At 35.0% G+C, this 21345-nt stretch overlaps 1 protein-coding gene across 9 annotated transcripts in view; it reads left to right on the top strand.

Moving 5' to 3' along the window:
• Window positions 1–21345, top strand: part of FOXP2 (forkhead box P2) — a 662372-nt gene that overhangs the window by 594709 nt on the left and 46318 nt on the right. For all 9 annotated transcript variants that reach the window (XM_059885450.1, XM_059885445.1, XM_059885448.1 and 6 more), the window contains 4 exons: window positions 8480–8693; window positions 10481–10585; window positions 18475–18562; window positions 20192–20275. In XM_059885450.1, the coding sequence (XP_059741433.1) occupies window positions 8480–8693; window positions 10481–10585; window positions 18475–18562; window positions 20192–20275 (491 nt within the window). The remainder of the gene's footprint in view (window positions 1–8479; window positions 8694–10480; window positions 10586–18474; window positions 18563–20191; window positions 20276–21345) is intronic.

Raw genomic sequence — 21345 nt, 5'->3', positions numbered from 1 at the left:
CATTGGAAGGACTGATGCTAAAACTGAAACTCCAGTACTTTGGCCACCTCATGCAAAGAGTTGACTCATTGGAAAAGACCCTGATGCTGGGAGGTATTGGGGGCAGGAGGAGAAGGGGACGACAGAGGATGAGATGGCTGGATAGCATCATCGACTTGATGGACATGAGTTTGGGTAAACTCCAGGAGTTGGTGATGAACAGGGAGGCCTGGTGTGCCACAATTCATGGGGTCACAAAGAGTCGGACATGACTGAGTGACTGAACTGAACTGAACGGAAGCAGAAGATATTAAGAAGAGGTGTCAAGAATACACAGAAGAATTATACAAAAAAGATCTTCAAGACCCAGATAGTCACGATGGTGTGATGACTCACCTAGAGCCAGACATCCTGGAATGTGAAGTCAAGTGGGCCTTATGAAACATCACTACTGAAAAAGCTAGTGGAGTGTCAGAATTCCAGTTAAGCTATTTCAAATCCTAAAATGTGATGCTGTGAATGTGCTACACTCAATATGCCAGCAAATTTGGAAAGCTCAGCAGTGGCCACAGGAAAAAGGTCAGTTTTCATTTCAATCCCAAAGAAAAACAATGCCAAAGAATGCTCAAGCTACCACACAATTGCACTCATCTCACACACTAGCAAAATAATGGTCAAAATTCTCCAAGCCAGGCTTCACCAGTATGTGAACTGTGAACTTCCAGATGTTCAAGCTGGATTTAGAAATGGCAGAGGAAACAGAGATCAAATTACCAACACATGTTGGATCATTGAAAAAGCAAGAGAGTTCCAGAAAAACATCTACTTCTGTTTTAAAGCTATGCCAAAGCCTTTGACTGTGTGGATCACAACAAACTCTGGAAAATTCTGAAAGAGATGGGAATACCAGACCACCTGACCTGCCTCTTGAGAAATCTATATGCAGGTCAGGAAGCAACAGTTAGAACTGGACATGGAACAACAGACTAGTTCCAAATAAGGAAAGGATTACATCAAGGCTGTAAATTGTCAACCTGCTTATTTAACTTATATGCAGAGTATATCGTGAGAAATGCTGGCCTGGATGAAGCACAAGCTGGAATCAAGATTGCCAGGAGAAATATCAATAACCTCAGATATGTAGATGATACAACCCTTATGGTAGAAAGCGAAGAAGAACTAAACAGTGTCTTGATGAAAGTGAAAGAGGAGAATGAAAAAGTTGGCTTAAAGCTCAACATTCCAAAAACGAAGATCATGGCATCTGCTCCCATCACTTCATGGGAAATAGATGGGGAAACAGTGGAAATAGTGAGAGACTTTATTTTTGGGTGCTCCAAACTCACTGCAGTTGGTGACTGCAGTCATGAAATTAAAAAATGCTTACTCCTTGGAAGGAAAGTTATGACCAACCTACACAGCATATTAAAAAGCAGAGACATTACTTTGCCAACAAAATTCTGTCTAGTCAAAGCTATGGTTTTTCCAGTAGTCATGTATGGATGTGAGAGTTGGATGTAAAGAAAGCTGAGTGACAAAGAATGGGTGCTTTTGAACTGTGTGTTGGAGAAGATTCTTAAGAGTCCCTTGGACTGCAAGGAGATCCTAAAGGAAATCATAAAGTCCATCCTATAAAGTCCATCCTAAAGGAAATCAGTCCTGAATATTCATTGGAAGGACTTATACTGAAGATGAAGCTCCAATACTTTGGCTACCTGATGCAAAGAACTGACTCATTGGAAAAGACCCTGATGCTGGGAAAGATTTAAAGTGGGAGGAGAAGGGGACAACAGAGGGTGAGATGGTTGGGTGGCATCACTGACTCAATGGACATGAGTTTGTGTAAACTCCGGGAGTTGGTGATGGAGAGGTAGGCCCGGCGTGCTGCAGTCCATGGGGGTCGCAAACAGTTGGAGACAACTGAGCGACTGGACTACACTAATTGCATGTATACATCCTTGAAATACTGTTTTAAGGGAAAGTGAATAATCTTCACTTAAGATTTTATGTTGATTATTAATCTATGATGCTCTAGTCCACTGATTCCCAGATCCCAGATTGTGCTTGCCAATACACTAGTTTTCTGATAAATTGAACAGATCTTTTAACTTAGCTTCATTGAATTTTCACTTGTTGCAGGCACTTGTATAGGCTCTGGGGATAAATCTTTGACAATAACCGATAGTAAACCCTGCCATTATAAAACCTACCTTTTAAAGAAGAAGACAGACAACAAATAAAGTATATAGTGGTAACTGCTAAGGAGAAAAATGAAAAAGCAAGGATAAGAGATACTTAAGCAACCATGAGATGGGTGAAGTTGAACTTGTACACAAGATAGCCAGGGAAGTGGTCCTGGGAAGGGGCTATGTGAGTTGTGACCTTGGAAATGTGAGGGTGCTCTTGAACAAGTTAATTAATTTTCCTGTACTTCAGTGTCCTCATCTCTAAAATGAAAGATGATAGTGGTTGGGCATTACATCAGTTATCATGTATGAAGGCTTTGCAAAATTGATTGACATATAAGTAGCACTATATATATATATCTGTTAAATAAATCAGACAAAGAAACCTGCCAGAGGAGTGAGTTGGAGCCAGAGGAGCTGTATAAACAGGAGCTTAGTTTTGAACATGTAAGACTGGAGAATCTGTTAGTGTTACAGTGAGATGTCAAATAAGCCTGCAATTCAAAGAAGAGATCTGGGCTAGAGATCACTTGAATCCTAAGCCTTTACTTAGTATTTGATACTGAAATAAATTAGTGTAATTATAAAAATAATTTATTGAGTTATTTTTTTCCTTACATATTTGAAAAACACTGAGTTAAAGAAAGAAATCTAAGATATCTCTGTTACTAAACATCTCAGAACTGTTTTACTTGCTAACATAAGCCATGGGTCTCCTAAATTGAGATAACAGATCTCTGAGATCTCTTAGACTAACAGCATTTAGGGAGTACTGTTCCATAGAATACAATACTGACTTTGTTATAATACTGCCTGAAAAAGTGAATTAATTCTTGCAAATCATCAAAACATAAAAAAAAACTCATGAAACCTCCAAAATGGCACAAAGTTGATCAGCTAGTTGTTTCATATTTTAAAATAGTTTTATATCCATAGAAAAAAACTAAGCAAGTTGATGTGAAAACGTTGTCTCATGAGCAGTGTGTTACTTTACTTTTTAAAAATGCCCCCCACCCCGATTATCTGCAATTGGAGTAATCTCAGTTCAGTTCAGTCGCTCAGTCGTGTCCGACTCTTTGCCACCCCATGAATCGCAGCACGCCAGGTCTCCCTGTCCATCACCAACTCCCAGAGTTCACTCAAACTCACGTCCATCGAGTCAGTGATGCCATCCAGCCATCTCATCCTCTGTCGTCCCCTTCTCCTCCTGCCCCCAATCTCTCCCAGCATCAGAGTCTTTTCCAATGAGTCAACTCTTCCCATAAGGTGGCCAAAGTACTGGAGTTTCAGCTTTAGCATCATTCCTTCCAAAGAAATCCCAGGGCTGATCTCCTTCAGAATGGACTGGTTGGATCTCCTTACAGTCCAAGGGACTCTCAAGAATCTTCTCCAACACCACAGTTCAAAAGCATCAATTCTTTGGTGCTCAGCCTTCTTCACAGTCCAACTCTCACATCCATACATGACCACTGGAAAAACCATAGCCTTGACTAGATGGACCTTTGTTGGCAAAGTAATGTCTCTGCTTTTCAATATGCTATCTAGGTTGGTCATAACTTTTCTTCCAAGGAGTAAGCGTCTTTTAATTTCATGGCTGCAGTCACCAACTGCAGTGATTTTGGAGCCCAGAAAAATAAAGTCTGACACTGTTTCCACTGTTTCCCCATCTATTTCCCATTAAGTGATGGGACCAGATGCCATGATCTTCGTTTTCTGAATGTTGAGTTTTAAGCCAACTTTTTCCCTCTCCTCTTTCACCTTCATCAAGGCTTTTTAGTTCCTCTTCACTTTCTACTGTAAGGGTGGTGTCATCTGCATATCTGAGGTTATTGATATTTTTCCCGGCAGTCTTGATTCCAGCTTGTGTTTCTTCCAGTCCAGCATTTCTCATGATGTTCTCTGCATATAAGTTAAATCAGCAGGGTGACAATATACAGCCTTGACGTACTGCTTTTCCTATTTGGAACCAGTCTGTTGTTCCATGTCCGGTTCTAACTGTTGCTTCCTGACCTGCATACAGATTTCTCAAGAGGCAGATCAGGTGGTCTGGTATTCCCATCTCTTTCAGAATTTTCCACAGTTTATTGTGATTCACACAGTCAAAGGCTTTGGCATAGTCAATAAGGAGAAATAGATGTTTTTCTGGAACTCTCTTGCTTTTTTGACGATCCAGTGGATGTTGGCAATTTGGTCTCTGGTTCGTCTGCCTTTTCTAAAACCACCTTGAACATCTGGAAGTTCACAGTTCACGTATTGCTGAAGCCTGGCTTGGAGAATTTTGAGCATTACTTTACTAGCCTATGAGATGAGTGCAGTTGTGCGGTAGTTTGAGCATTCTTTGGGATTGGAATTAAAACTGACCTTTTCCAGTCCTGTGGCCACTGCTGAGTTTTCCAAATTTGCTGGCATATTGAGTGCAGCACTTTCACAGCATCATCTTTCAGGATTTGAAATAGCTCAACTGGAATTCCATCACCTCCACTAGCTTTGTTCGTAGTGATGCTTTTTAAGGCGCACTTGACTTCACATTCCAGGATGTCTGGCTCTAGGTCAGTGATAACACCATCGTGACTGTCTGGGTCGTGAAGATCTTTTTTGTACAGTTCTTCTGTATATTCTTGCCACCTCTTCATAATAACGTCTGCTTCTGTTAGGTCCGTACCATTTCTGTCCTTTATCGAGCCCATCTTTGCATGAAATGTTCCCTTGGTAGCTCTAATTTTTGTGAAGAGATCTCTAGTCTTTCCCATTCTGTTGTTTTCCTCTATTTCTTTGCATTGATTGCTGAGGAAGGCTTTCTTATCTCTTCTTGCTATTCTTTGGAACTTTGCATTCAGATGCTTATCTTTCCTTTTCTCCTTTGCTTTTTGCTTCTCTTCTTTTCACAGCTATTTGGAAGAACTCCCCAGACAGCCATTTTGCTTTTTTGCATTTCTGTTCCATGGGGATGGTCTTGATCCCTGTCTCCTGTACAATGTCACGAACCTCAGTCCCCCGATTATCTGCAATTGGAGTAATCTACGGAGCTTCAAAAACTACTGATGCCTGTGTTCTGACTTCAGAAATTATGATTTAATTTGGTGGGGCTGTGGTCAGAGCACTGAAACTTTTAAAGGATCCCCAAGTGATTTGAATGTGTAAACTCTTTGGGAAGCTATTCTTGCTAACAGAAATCCCTTTTCGACATTCTTTTCCTCTGTTCCATATCTGTAATATTTAAAATATTTAAACATTAAATATTTAAAATATAAATATTTAATATTGTAAAAATATAATATTCTGTTAATTAAGGATCATTATTTGGACTGATTATCAAATGTTTACATGCCTTCTGTTTATTATCCTATCATTGTGATACCATGGTAGTACCACTCATTTTCAATGCAAATGAATAGTATAATAGAATTCTACTTTAAGGTAAGTGGATATGTAGGTTACCAAAGTTATTAATAAAATCTGAAAGCTAAATTATTATTAACATCTTAACTATAGTCTCAGAAATATATGTCTTTAGCCAAAATATAAAATGTTACTAGCCACTTAATCTGGTAAAATCAAATGGTACCATTTATAATTCTTTAGACTTTTGCCTTACCAGAAAGCAATACTCATAAATATTGGTTTGGCCAAAAAGTTTGTTCAGGTTCTTCCAGGAGATGTTATAGGAAAACGCTAACAAATTTTTTTAGGGTTTTTGGCCAACCCACAATAGTATGCCCTTTAACAGAACATTTACGTATGATAGTAACCAAGATGTCTTTCAGAACTGTATGAACCTGTTTTAATCAATTAAATCAACAACTACTGAGCACATACTAGGCAATGTTTTAGGAACTGAGTGTCTCCCAGTAAAGTAAGAAATCCTTGCTCCTAGTAAATGGTGGGGGGAGACTGTAAAACAAATAATAAAGTTTAGGGGTGGTAAATGCTCTAAAGAAAAAGAAAGTAGATAGGTCGTGATAAAAGGCAAGTAGGGAGGGGCAATGGTTGATAGTGTGCTGAAAAACCTCTCACAGGAAGTGACCTTTGAGCTACCTAAATGAAGGGAGGGAGGAAGCTGTGAGAAGATTTGCACCCAGAGAGTGGCCTAGGTTGTGGGAATAGCCGGAGCAAAAGCTTGAAAGGCAGCAAATATTTGATGCATTCGAGAAATAGCAGAAGGCCCATGTAATAGAATGAAATGGAGAGAGACGGTGATGGATAAGGTCAGAGACATAGATAATAATCAGATAATATACTGAAAATACAACTACCATATGACCCAACCATCCCATTAGTAGAAATATACCTAGAGAAAACCATAATTCAGAAAAACACATGCACCCCAGTGTTCATTGCAGCATTATTTAAAATAGCTAGGACATGGGAGCAACCTAAATATTCAACAACAGAGGAAAGAATAAAGAAGATGTTGTATATATGTACAAAGGAATATTACTCAGCCATAAAAAGGAATGAAATTGGGTCATTTGTAGAGATGTGCATGGACCTAGAGACTATCATACAGAGTGAAATTAAGTCAAAAAGAGAAAAGCAGATATCATATATTAACACATATATGTGGAATCTAGAAAAATGCTATGGGTTATCTTATTTGTGAAAGAGAAATTGAGACACCGACGTAGAGAACAAACTATGAACAGCAAGTGGGGAAAAGGAGGTGGTGGGATGAATTGGGAGATTGGGATTGACATGCATACACTATTGAAACAATGTATAAACAGATAACTAATGAGAACATACTGTTTAGTTCAGGGAACCCTATTCAGTACTCTGTGGTGACCTAAACAGGAAGGGAATTCAAAAAGAAGGGATAAATGTCTATGTATAACCGATTCACTTTGCCTTACAGTAAAAACTAATATAACATTGTAAACCAACTAAAAATTGAAAAAAAAAGAAAAACAAAACCTTATAAATTTCAAACTTCTTCTAATTATAAGGAAAATGCATGTAACATAAAAATAAAAAATAAGTGCCAGCTCCTCATAGGCGGCAGTAAGTTTTTTTTTTTTTTCTCTTCTAAGTGTTCTCAGAAGCCATTAGAGGCTTTGCTGGGGAAGTGTCATGGTTTAATTTACTTTTAGAGAGATAACTTTGGGCTGATAGATGAAAAGTAAATTATCCAAAGGCAAGGTGAAAACAGGAAGACAGTCAGGAAGCTGCAGCAGCGTCTAGACAAGCAGTGACCGTGGAGCAGAGAGGCAGCAGACGAGGCGGTGAAAGTTCTGATACAGAGGGTGCGTTGATGCTCCACAGAAAAGGATTTGCTCATGCAGTTTTGCTGTTAAGACACCTAAACACATGCAGCCAGGTAACAGAAACTCACAGCCATAAAAGTTTCAGAATCTTAGGTTAAAGCTAGAATTAAATTAGTCGTTAATGATCTTTATATAGAAAGTATTTCCTTTGTAACAGAAATACCTTTCTTTATTAACCCATCCTCTTTTTATAGAAAAAAATTAACTTTTAATAACATTGAGAATCTGAGCTATCCTGTCATTTCTTCAGTCTCAGGACATGTCTTAAAATCTTGAGGCGCCAGAATCACCAAAATGACAGCTTTTGGTAAAACTGTCTGTTTGAAATTGTGATAAGCATAGCAACGTAAGGTTTCTCTTTTCATTTCTCATAAATCAGGTAAATTTGCATAATCTGAACCAGAAAGTTGTTTAAAATGAGTATTTGATTTGTTCTGTCAATCATAAAATGGAGGAGAAATTTAGATATTATATGCCTAATTGGTCCATTTAAGTAAACATATTGGCTTATTTAGCACTTGAAAATGAAATTCAGTTATTTCCTTTGCCTCTCTGAGAAAGATCAAAATACCTCGATAATTGTCAAATGTATTTTTCTTTTGAGTGTTCACTGTTTTCCCCGGACATTTGTGTTTTCCCTCCTTACTTCTTTTTTTTAATTTCTTTTTATATGTGTTATTTCCAAGTGTCTTTGTCTTTTAGTTCCTCACTGATACTAGCAATAAGTAAAGGTCCAATAATTTTAATTTTAATACTGTTGAAAGTCCAATATTTTAATTTTCAAATGGAACTTGCTGTGCTTTTTCAACTGATCCTTGATATTAGCCCCAGTAGTATTATTTCTAGTTCTGTTCTTGATTTGATAGTCTTTAACAGATAAATGATTATCGGAGATAAAAAATATAGTGATGATGACGTAAAACTGATTTATCATCATATATTAATAATTCTGGTAACATCACTTTTGTTGTTTGCATTAATCCAGTAATAATACTAAGGTCATTATATGAACTTTACTTTGTTATATTAGTGGGGCTTCCTTTCATTTTATAGCTGGCTTAAGTCCTGCCGAAATTCAGCAGTTATGGAAAGAAGTGACTGGAGTTCACAGTATGGAAGACAATGGCATTAAGCATGGAGGGCTAGACCTCACTACTAACAATTCCTCCTCGACTACCTCCTCCACCACTTCCAAAGCATCACCACCAATAACCCATCATACCATAGTGAATGGACAGTCTTCAGTTCTAAATGCAAGGCGAGACAGGTAAATTTCATGAGATATATTTTGTTACTTATCACCAAATTTTACTTTTACTATTTGTAACACTAAAAATAATGACTTGTACTTAACAGAGATAGAATGTGTAGGACCCAAATTAAATAGGTAGAAACTTTTAAATTATCTTATATATTATTTCATCAGAAAAAAAAACAGCTCAAATACCAGCAGTTTGATGGATATAATAGGGAATTTCCTGAAGAAAGTTATTTTATAATAAGTGCATGTAGAATTATTGTGTCAATATATTTTTATGGCTAAGATGCTATGATTAACCTGATTGCTGAAATGAGAATCTTCTTACCATTTTAAAACTTAAGAATGAGTTTCAAATCATTAAAGATGCATGTGTGTGTGTATATATATGTCTATATATATGTATATATACATACTTATATAGATATCCCCCTTAATATATGTTACAACCCTGTGCTTAGAAATCAGAGAATAGATATACATAAGCATATAAACACAGGTATCATAAACCAGAAGAAAGAAGATCTGGTTCATCTTTTTTGTTTTTGTGGCATGATGGAATTATAAATATATAATTAAAATGAACTTATGGTAACACCCTGGATAAATTTGCATGAAAATTCATAAAGAAAAATTTGGTTTCAGTTACCGACACTAAGTACATTATATTAGATCATTTGTTTCAACTTAGTGTTTTTGGTTGTATAAAAAGTACCTTTGTAAAAGGGTCACCCATATACTTTTTATCCATTTAACTATTTATTCAGGCATATGGTAACCTAATCAGATCCGTTTATGTGATTTACATAAAATATATAAGGCAAAATATTGCTCAGTGAAAAATACATTTTAAAAGATGGAACATAAGTACAGGATTTCTTTCAGAGTGGCTTAATCCCATATGATGTAGAGTTATAAAATTCATATTTCAATGTAGTGAATTGACAGTGTTCTGCAATGTGAATACTGCCTGTCTGCAATAAACTCTTTTCTCATAAACAAGTATTTTTTCAAAGAAACATGCAATTATACAGTACAGTTTAAAATAGAATGCTATAATTTGGTGATGTTTTTGGTTTTTCTTGGAGTATCATGAACATTTTTTCTTGTTAGATTTCATTATTGTAAAATGGTGTGCTTTTGAATGCTTTCATGCTGTTGCTTTAATTGAGAGTAATTTGATGATTACATACTTCAGAAGTTGGTTGATGTCTCTAGGATCTATCTGATACAATACTCACTTATCAAAAGTCTTGGATAATTATAAAAGAGATAGCTAATGAATACCATTCCAAAGTGGAATTTTTTGATCAACTGTAACTAGCAGAAATATATATGATTCACACATAAATATTAAACAATGTAAATGATTCTGAAGGTCCATATTATCTCTAAAAAGAGCATTTCAGAAATCTTGTGGTGATTTTCCTATTACTTTCTTAAAAACACAGTTTGTTTTTTTTCTTCACTTGACCACATATGAATATATATTTTTATTTAGAGGTAAATGTTACATTAAGGTCATGTGGCAGGATTAGCATATGATATTATACAGTCCTCTTAGTTTTTCATCCTTTATTAACAGTCATCTTTGGCTTTATTTCTCCTCTAATTGGAACATCATCTAGCCTTGGCAGTTGAACTATTCAATAGAACGATTAAATTTTTCTGACTGCTCTGAGCTGAATTGACCTGTTTTGACCTGTTTGTCACTGATCGTAACCTGACAGGCGCTAGCAGCCTGCAACGATTATGGCTTTTTGAGATGAATCTGACGTCGTGTTCTTTTGCTACAGCTCGTCACATGAGGAGACTGGGGCCTCTCACACTCTCTACGGCCATGGAGTTTGCAAATGGCCAGGCTGTGAAAGCATTTGTGAAGATTTTGGACAGTTTTTAAAGTAGGTTTTTTACTTTTTTTAGCAAAGGGAGTGGATTATATGGGAGTTTCAGGTAATTTTGCTGTAAATAAGCAAAAGAAAGCTGAAGAAAGAAAGTAAAGGTCCATCCTAAGGCACTCTGTACGTTTTCTGTGTATTTCAACAAGTGGATTAGCAAACTCAGGCTAAGAAGGTTAACTCTTCATCTTTACTTTTCATGAGAAAATTTCACAAAAGGTCTTTGAATGAATAATAAAAAGTAGCCTACTATAATAGTGTCATTAATGATCGAAAGATATGTTTGTAGAATTCACTTAAATTTCAAGGTTTCTATAAAAATTTCCAGTAAGATTATGTGAAAAGTCATATGTGCGTGTGTGTGTGTGTGTATAGAGACACACATATATTTAAACAAAATACACATTTTAAAGGCTTATCTTTATTGCAGAATTTTTATTTCTAACTTTAAATAATGTTTAATGTATTTATTTAGTAAGAATGAAAAAACTGTAAGTTAATCATAGCTAAAATTTTAAGATAGCTGTATTTTTTCCATGTTGTGACTTGTTGCCCTGAGAATCATAAAGCAACATACATGGCCCTAAGCTTATTTGATATATTGTAAGGCTTCTCTAACTTAAAATCAAAACTTTGTATATCCTTAATTTCTTCATACAGCGATAATATATTTTTTAATTCATAAGAGGTTCTTTTTCAAATGAGAATATGCATCTTTCATGAATCATTTTCCACCCACAATTTCAGAATGCAAGAGATCTAAACAGAGCTACAGATAGGTTTATGGAGATGAGTAACTTCACAGGCTGAGACTCTTATGTTGTCATGGAGCAGCTAACAGGGTCAATGAACTGTTTCATGCTTCATCAACAATTAAGTTAATTAGCTCATTTGAAATTGCATTGCTTTGTTGCCAGGATGTTGGCAGAAACATCAAAAGGATGTGTTTACAAATGGCACACTACAGGGTATAGAGCAGAAGCACCTTAACAGCAAGGCCCAAGTACGGGGCATCGTAATAACTGTACAACCGAATTGCACGAAGACTTCCACAGGGAATTTTTTAAACTTTTTAAAAAATTTCTAACCAATTAAAGGAAAAAAATGCTTCCTGTATTACTGTGGACTTTGTACATGGCCTTAATCGAAGATTTGCACTATCCAGAATAGTTGTGAGCTGCCATTTTGTTGGGTAAGAAGCTGATTCAAATGTTCTAAGCAAAAAGAGCCCTTAAAATATTAGGCAACTTTGCTAAATTTGCCTAATTTCTTATCTAAGAAAAATAATCTTTGTTAAAACAAGGACAGAACATAAGAATATTCATTCATTGAAGAACTAATTTCATATCTCTTCATTTGAATTATATTAGTTCTGATTAGTATATTATTCTTTATCATTAAGATTATTTAGAGGACTTTTGCTGCTATTTCTTAAGAATAGCAACTTAAACCTTATAGCTCAGTCATCATACATTTTATTGCTCTAAGTTGTTATTTCTAGCAAAATTCAAAATAAAGCTTTAAGAAAAAAGATATATCTTTCAATATAATTTCCTTTATGGCACATGGAAATAAACATTTTTATTCATCTAAAATTTGTGTAAATATGAGCTCTCGTTTTACCCTCCATGAGTCTTTTTCATATTCGTGCTGGTATTTAAAAATAAAACTGAAGAAGTTACAATTAAAAAGGCATTTCCTTTCAATTAAATATCAACTTTGGTTCCAAAGACTGACCATTTTTCCAGCCCATTAACTTTATAGGGATGACAGAGCAAATGACGGTAGATTTTAAGGTCCTCCGTTTAGTCCATTTTTGTTGTGATATGCTTAGATTCTCTAAGTCAAATGAATGTGATAGCTTCTGTTAATAGAGCTAATGCCAGTGTATGGTACTAAAATGAAATTTTAATTTAATGTATTTTTATACTGGTATTGTCTTTTTCTTGATGTGTATGGGAAATTTGAAGAGTGTGTATGGGAAATTTGAAGAGAAATAAAATGATATATTTTATTAAATTAATTTCAGTTACTCAGGAAAAAAAAAGTTGATTTAGTGTCTGTGTGGAAAGTGAATTGAAGAAGGCATTACCGTTAATACAGATTTTCTTGGAAAGAAGATTTTGTTTTTCTTTTGCAGTAATGGAGAGAATAGACAGTCTTGGAGGGAAAAATGTCAGGCAAGTCAAAAAGCTGTAAAGTTTTTAATTCTCAAGTTTTTTGTACATACATTTTCCAGAAATTTGGTACCCAGTGTTTGTTATAAAAGTTTTTTTGAGAAAATTCTGTGGCATTTTTATTTCTAAAATGCACTAGAAATAAACTGTATAGCTTGAGCTGTACTTTGGTATCAGACAACTTATCCGTTGTCTGGATCAAGTAAAGGAAACTATCCGTTATTACTATTTATCCTGCATATGTTTAATAGCAAAGGATAGTAGAAAATATATTGAGTCCCAAACTCGCTTTCTCACATTGCATCACTATAAAAAGTGGTAGAATTCCTCTATTTTTGCCCAGCACCAAATAAAAAGCCATCAGAGGACAATTGCTTATGAATAACATACATATTCTTAGCCATGTATACATATGCATAATATGTATGCTTCAGTATTCAATGAGGTTTTTTTTTCTATTGGATGAAAAATAAGACTAAATTAGAAACTGTTATTTATAACAGCAAAGATGAAAGCAGAAAAATAGAAAACTAAAAGATAAAAAAGAAATTCTAGATTAAAAGGTATCTAGGAAAATTTTTGAATTACTGTGAAGTAGGTGTTCAGAGAAGGTAACCATTTTTCTAGTCACTCTTTGAGGATCTAAGATCACTAAAAGGATTTAATACTAGTTCTTCATTATTGTCTTATCAATGTCAAGGTGTAATAATACCAACAAAACTTTAGTGTAGTTTGTCTGCAGAGTTAATTATCATTCCATTGGCCCTATGTCAGCTAAATGTAATAGGTGGATTGACTTGTAAGAGCTTAAACCAAAAGGTTTACAATATATAACATTCAAGTTGGCAGACAAGTGTTTTTGAACCTGCATGTGCAGATGCCAATAAACAAAATGTGGTCTGAGATACAAAGATAGAAACATTCTTTGAAGAAAGGCAAAATGGTTAGTGTCAATAAAATATCAGTCTATTAAAGAGTAATTAGTTGATGAAATGAGTTAGGTTTATTGCAAAGCTAACTATTTTAAGGTTTAACACTATATAAAAAGCAATGGAAAAGGTAGTAGAGACAGAATATTTCATGGAAAGATGTTATCTTTTTTTCTTGCAGCTGACTACTCTAAAAATTATGCTCTTACTTAGCGTGTATTGTCTATTTCTTTGTCTTTGACTAGGCAGCGTGGCTACAAAATTATGACCTCAAGAAGGCATTCTTTGAACTTGTCAGAATGTTGTTTCTTTTGGTGACAGTGCCCCCATCTCTCAAAACTAAGGCATCTCACATAATCAGCTAAATGAATAGTGACAGCTAACATTTTGTATTTAAACTCCTGTCAGTGTTTAAACATAAAAAGCTTGATGCAAAATAAATCAAACACCAGTGATATGCAAGTGAAACATTTTGTTAAAACAGTCTCTGACATACTTGGATTTAAATCTGATCCCTTTTTAGCTTATAAAATGTTGTAACTTTAAATGAATTTGGGAAAAATCTAGAGGTTAAAATTGAATTGCTAATCTGGGGTATATATAATTGAAGTTACCACATGCATTCATAACCTTAAAAGCTTCATTAAAGAGAATTGTGCATTAAATAAATTGGAAAGATCCTTTCCTACTTTTTATCTTCCTGAAATGCTTGCTTAATTGTTTTTAGAAAGAATTTGACTGCCTATATACATTTTTTCCTAGTTAACACTACCCACCTAGCACACAGATTCAATGCAGTTTTGAAAGAACGTCAGTCGACCACATCATTTATTCCATTTTGAAAACAAAAATCAATATACCTATAAAGTGACCCATAAATTAGAACTGGCTCACACAATGTTTGTTCAGTGCTGCCTTTCTGAAGGCACCCTTTGCATTTTTTCTTCACCTCTCTGTTTGAACTGCAGTCTCGGTAAGAGGCTCATTAGGGGACATTAGGGACTGGAGCTAACCAGAATTCCAGAGCTTGCTTTGCTCTTATTAATGCATAGTAGAGTAGAATGCATTTAAATATTTCATAGGCATTCAGTAATTTGTGTGTAATCGCCTTGTTAGCAGACCAGTAGAAGTAGAACAGGCCTGTGAAATGGTGTTAGTGATTGCATGGGTAATTTACAGACCTTTGCCATCAGAAAGAGTATTATTGTTGGCTAGTATGAAGCTGTGAAATAGAACTAGCAATAAGTAAAAAAAGAAACTTAATAAAGGTTTTGTAACAAGCATCTTCAAGGATAACAACCCCACTTGGTCCTTTTGAAGCAGCTATAATTTATGACATAGGCAATATATCAAATGCATAAGATAGTATTATGGAGCATTCATATGAAAAGGGTATTTGCAACATTAGTTCCAACTTCCTGCAAGGGACATGATTAAATGATTAATGAAATGTCCCTTTGCATATGCATTTTGAAACAGCAATTAGGCACTGACTGAGAAAATCCACCAATCCTCTCATTTTTCAGTATTATCTCATTCTTGATTTATAAATCATAGAGAATTTTTGAACAGCAATATGTAGTACCTGAGATAGTTATAAAAACATAAAAGAGAATAATTTGGGCACAAAATAGTCATAAATACATAAATTCATAATTTACTGTTAATACTCAGCCTATTTATTTAGTCTTATTGCATTGTATTTATATCCGACACTATTTCTATACTTTGATTGGCATAATTAAGTAGGGGGAATGAATAGGCACTATTATTTTACATATCACTGGTAAACAATAGCGAGGAAAGGAGAAGGGAGATGTGGCAGAGGTATGTATGTGTTTTTCAAGTTCTCAGTAATCCACTGGAGGCTGTTCTATAAATGATCATTGAAGGGCTGCAAGCTAGCCTATAATTACAGGAAAGAAAGTGGCAGCTCTGGCATTTCATAACTATGTGTCCTCGAAAGTGCTTTGTGAGTTTGTCACCAATGATAATTTAGATAGAGGCTCATTACTGAACATCACAACACTTTAAAAACCTTTCGCCTTCATACAGGAGAATAAAGGACTATTTTAATGGCAAGGTTCTTTTGTGTTCCACTGAAAAATTCAATCAAGACAAAACCTCATTGACTATTATTGTAGTCTACAGTCTCTATTCTCATAAAAGCTGCAGAGATAAATTGAATAGGTCTCTAAGACCCAAGTATATAATGCAAACATTTTGTACTTTTTTTAGTTCTTTAAATATAGGATAATTATTATACCTAAGAAGTAAACATGAGTGCAAAACCTTTTTAAAAGAGTATTTTCATGCAAAAATAAACATAGTAACTAAATATATCTTTTTCTTGCAAAGTTGTATATTCTACTTATCTTGCTCTATTTATATCCTAATCCCTGTGTACAGCTGAAGCATTTTTTAAATAGGCATTTAGATTGGTCATGGAATAAACATATGTGTGTTCCTCAAGAGTTCACAGTGTAAAAACCTTAAGAAAATATAGTTATATCAAACTTTAGGAATACAACTACTGTTGCAGTACTCTGATAGAAAAGAGACTCATTGTTCATTGAAATTGGGGGAGGAGAACCTGAAAAACAATTTTTAAATGTCCTGTGAGTTAGGAATAGGTGACAGTTTGTGTCATAAACTAACCTGTGGTTTACTATAACTTTCCATGCCTCATTTTCAGAAATCATGAGTGAATTTTAGTTCTCATTATAGTTGATATTTTTTCTAATATTTTATTATGGAAAGCATTTTTTAATGTTTATTTTATATTGAAGTATAGGTGATTTACAATGTTGTGTTAGTTTCAGGTATACAGCAAAGTGATTCAGCTATACATATATCCTTTCTTTTTCAGATTCTTTTCCCATGTAGGTTATTACAGAATATTGAATAGAGTTCCTGTGCTATACAATGAGTCATTGTTGATTATCTCTTTTATACATAGTAGTGTGTATCATTGAAGAAGGCAATGGCACCCCACTCCGTACTCTTGCCTGGAAAACCCCATGGACGGAGGAGCCTGGTAGGCTGCAGTCCATGGGGTCGCTAAGAGTTAGACGCGACTGAGCGACTTCACTTTCACTTTTCAGTTTCCTGCATTGGAGAAGGAAATGGCAACCCACTCCAGTGTTCTTGCCTGGAGAATCCCAGGGACCGCGGGGCCTGGTGGGCTGCCGTCTCTGGGGTCGCACAGAGTCGGACACGACTGACCTGACTTAGCAGCAGCAGCAGCAGCAGTGTGTATCATTCCAGTTAGTTTGTTAACCAAACCTGAACAGAGCTGGTCTAAGAACAGACAGGTGGAGTGCAAGTGCCTCTTCTGCGCTGTAACTACACACCTCAAAGCTGACCTGTTACATCCCACTATTTGAGTCCACCATCTTTCTTCAACCAATTATGACAGTTGTACTAAGACACATGGAAGTTTTGTTGTCATGATCAGTGAGGGGTATTAAAATGAACTGGTTTAATTTATCAAAGGATGGGGCAAAGTCGCACAAAGATTTCTACTTGCCTAGCCTGGATCTATTAACAAATAAACCTACATATTTTTATTTATTATGTATTTATTAGTTCTTGCTCATAAATACCATTTAAAATCTTCTTTATGTGTGTTATATATTTGTCCATCTATGTATATGTTGACTGTTAATTTTAAGAAATGGAGGTAAATATTTTGAACGGGCACAAAAGTTTTTTTGTTGAATTTTAGTAAAATGAGGAGTGCATTAAACTTTTTAGACTAGTATACCTTCCTAAATGGTACTTGAACCCAGATGGATAAATATGTAAATTCTTATTTAATTTTGTGAATAAATTTTTTATGTTTTATTTAGATGCATTGGTGAGAACATTTTTTAAATTGCTGTCTTAGTTTGCCAATTGGTGAAATAGACATACCAAAGGATATTAAATTGATTGAAGATTCTTTTTTTTAATTTTAGGAGGCAGCAAATAAATGATATATTATAAAGTTATATTATTGAATATGTTCTTATTCATTGGAGATACTTCTCTACTAAATTACTTTTGATGTATCCTCATATGACTCATTAAAGAGATCTTTTTAAGCATTATGAAATAATAATAGACTAGCATGTAATCAAGGTCAGAGTAAGATAATGTCTTATCTCTCCCTTCTTTTTTGTAAGATTAGGACAGATGTATCCTAAATAGGACACTGAACATGAAATGTCAATCTTGATGCTTCTGATTCTCAGAATTTTCAATGCACTTTAAGTATTAGTAATAGCAAGTGATCATTCTTTATAAGTTTTATGTTACCATGGGATGATAATTCGCTGAAGATTCACACCACATCTTGATAACATAAGGCATTGCTCACTAAATAACATCATAGGAGTCAAAAGTATCTAAAGAAAAATGGAATAGAGAATTGTCTTTGTTCTCTTTAGATTTACTTTTGGTTCGTATATTTATAAGGTGCCCTTTAAAAAAAAAAAGACATGACTATATGAAACATATTTAGTGATTTCTACTATTATTCTGAAAATAATTTGGGGGAAAATTTTTTGTAATAACTGATAAGCTTAGAGACAATTACATTTTCTACTCTTTGAAGGGTATCTTTACATTGCGTAAGTAATTTTCACTAAGCACATCAGCATATTTAACTTTTTTTTTTATATCATTTCAAGGTGTTATTTTTTCCCAGTATGGAGGAAATGTGGTGTCAGTGGTTTTACGTGGAACATCTGCTACTGAAATAGCGCTGGCTTAACATTCTGTTTTGTGTTGTGTGTTTGTTTAGGCACCTTAACAACGAACACGCGCTGGATGACCGAAGCACCGCACAGTGTCGAGTGCAAATGCAGGTGGTGCAGCAGTTAGAGATACAGGTTTGTCAAGGGCTCCCTTGCTGGACTCTTTCTCTGACTTCTGGTCTTTAAATCAAGTACCGGGCAGCTCCTGTGTCTTTTAACACAATAATGCATAGAAATAGATGGAATTTTAGGTTGTTTATAGTGGTAGAAATGATTGCTATCTCAGGATGGATTGCTGTAACTTAATGTACTTACTTACCACTCAGACTTATTATCATCTTTAGACTATATCATATACATTTGGCTCTCTCAAAGGAGTCAAATCTAAGTTTTCCCTAAGAAAGTTTAGAGCAAACCACCCAACTGGATATGATTTTATCGCAGAAACAGTTTTTACATGAGCTAATCTTGATTTTTTTTCATGAGATTTTATAGCAAAAAGCCTTTATAGTATCATGCCTACAATTTAATACTCTAAAAAAAAATCTTTCTCTTTTCTACCTCTAGTGTATTTTTAATTGAAGAACTTACAAGAATCCTTGTCTTGGAATAATGGCAAATCATGTATAATGTCACAGATGGTAATATGTGTATTGTATCAAATGCTGCTAACTTAAATAAAAGACATTACTGTTAATATTGAAACAGAATTTGGCCAAAAATAAATAGAGCTTATAAAACTGATCAGAAAGCAATTGTATCCCCCTCAGTATCATTTTTGCTGCATTTTTCCTAACCCTCTAAGTCTTCCTCTAATATTTCATCTTAATGATGATTTTTTTCTCAATCAAACCAATACCTTGTTTCATTTAATTAAACATACAATTTCTTTGTCTTCACACTTGCTACATCTTAAATTGTTTTAAATTCATCATTCACTAAACACATAAATGTCATTGCTTTTTTCCAAGGAGCTCCTAAAAATATTTTGACTTGTAAAAAAAATCAAGAACACATAAAAAGCATCATTGCTGCTGTTGTTTAAAAAGCTTTTTTGTGAACCTGTTTACCATTTATAAAAGGTAGACTAAAACATAAGAGTTCGGCTGATGAGACAGTCTGCAGTGTGACCAATTATGCCTCCTTTTTTTTTTTTGGTCTGCTGTGTCTGACTGATGGAGAAGTAAGGTCCGTCAGTTGTAATGAGACCCAGTGCAAGTGTAGATGCCTACTCTGAGTCAGAGTTCAGCGTTTCACACTGCCTGGTCTCTGTCACTCTATTGAATTAGATTGATGATGGCAGATTGCAGGGGGCACTAACTGGACCTCAGTGGGAACGCATGAAGTGTGGAGACAATCCTGGCAGGCACTTCGCTTTGAGAACCCTTCACCCTTTCACAGCTGCTGGCACTAGTCCATTGCTAACAGTGTCCACAGGACTTTAAAGAGACACCATGGGCCTTCTAATTTATGGTTTCAGTAACTTGTTACTGTCGAGGCAACTGTGACCTCAATTCTCTTATTGACAAAAAGATGAAGTGTTATTTGTTTTCTCTGACCTTTTAACATAAGGAAAGCTATAAAAGTTTTTCCCTACTCCATAGCTAAAGTTGTGTTTCCCCTCAGATAAGTTCCTACGGACACAGACTTTTATATGCAGGAATCATTACTCGGAGACAAGCTCAATGATAAGATGTATCACTGCAGCAAAATAGCGGTATCAGTCATTTCTAAAATGCTTCTGATCTCACTTTTTCTTAACAGCTTTCTAAAGAACGCGAACGTCTTCAAGCGATGATGACCCACTTGCACATGCGACCCTCAGAGCCCAAACCATCTCCCAAACCTGTAAGTGCATATTGCTTTATAAACAGTAAATAGCTCTAGCGATGTAACAGACTAAGAAAATGAACAATTTAGCGACAGTTAGAAAACAATGAGTGTGATGAAAAATACGGCAATAAAATGAAAGTAAAATGTAATCGCTGGTCAAATTGTATGTTTCTCTTAAAGTAATGCGATCTTTTACAAAATCTATCCAATCTCCACCATGGGTGACACTGAACAAAGTACACCTATCAGTGCAGAAATCACTGCCTCGAGGCTGAAGCCGGAGAGAATGTCTTTCTGTGATAGGTTTACAGATATGAAAAAGAAACCCGTTTTTGAGCACCCTGAAAGGCAGAACAGTACAAATCACAAATAGAGAGGTATGTGGTATGCCGAAGAGGGTTCGGATCAATCATAAGATACATATAAATGGATTTTTTTATCAAATGTTTTGTCAAGATGTCATGGTATTTTTAAAGCCAATTTTGTTCTCTTTCTCTGGTTGTTATTTCAGTTAAGATGTGTTGCACATATTGGTACATTTTACCATATAGTTCACATTATGTTAATTTAGAGAGCTTATGACAAGGAAAATGGGTGAGATTATAGAAAATAAAAACTGCAATTTCCCTAAAAATATATAAGATATTGACGCCAAGCTGATAATGTAGTCATATACACAGACTGTTGAAAAGAATATACTTTATCTCACTCAGCTAATGTTTGCAGAGAAACTTAGAGTAATCAACTGGGTAACTCTACTTTAATGAAAGTTTGTGGGGATACTTTTTAATAAGGCCCCTGTATAGCCTGATGAGTAGTGATTGCCAGCTTTGCCTCTCTCTCCATTTCTTTAGATAAAAAAAAGATGATTTGGTTTTGTAGTGGGAGAGGAAATAAAAGACAGACTATATTGTATGAGTTTTCTCCTAATGTCTCTGTATCACACGCCGATTAGCATTATTCAAAATTTGTTCTCTTTTGCATAGAGATTACATTTATTTAAATTCTGCTGAGGTATTTATGCAACATATCAGAGTTCTTCCTTTGTAACCATATGTCAGTGTAGGTAACTCTAAACACATTTT

The sequence above is a fragment of the Bos taurus genome, chromosome 4 (genome assembly GCF_002263795.3).
Source record: "Bos taurus isolate L1 Dominette 01449 registration number 42190680 breed Hereford chromosome 4, ARS-UCD2.0, whole genome shotgun sequence".
In the NCBI taxonomy this organism is placed as follows: Eukaryota; Metazoa; Chordata; class Mammalia; order Artiodactyla; family Bovidae; genus Bos; species Bos taurus.
The sequence above is the reverse complement of the archived record's forward strand: the minus strand, read 5'-3'. Positions and strand labels throughout refer to the sequence as shown.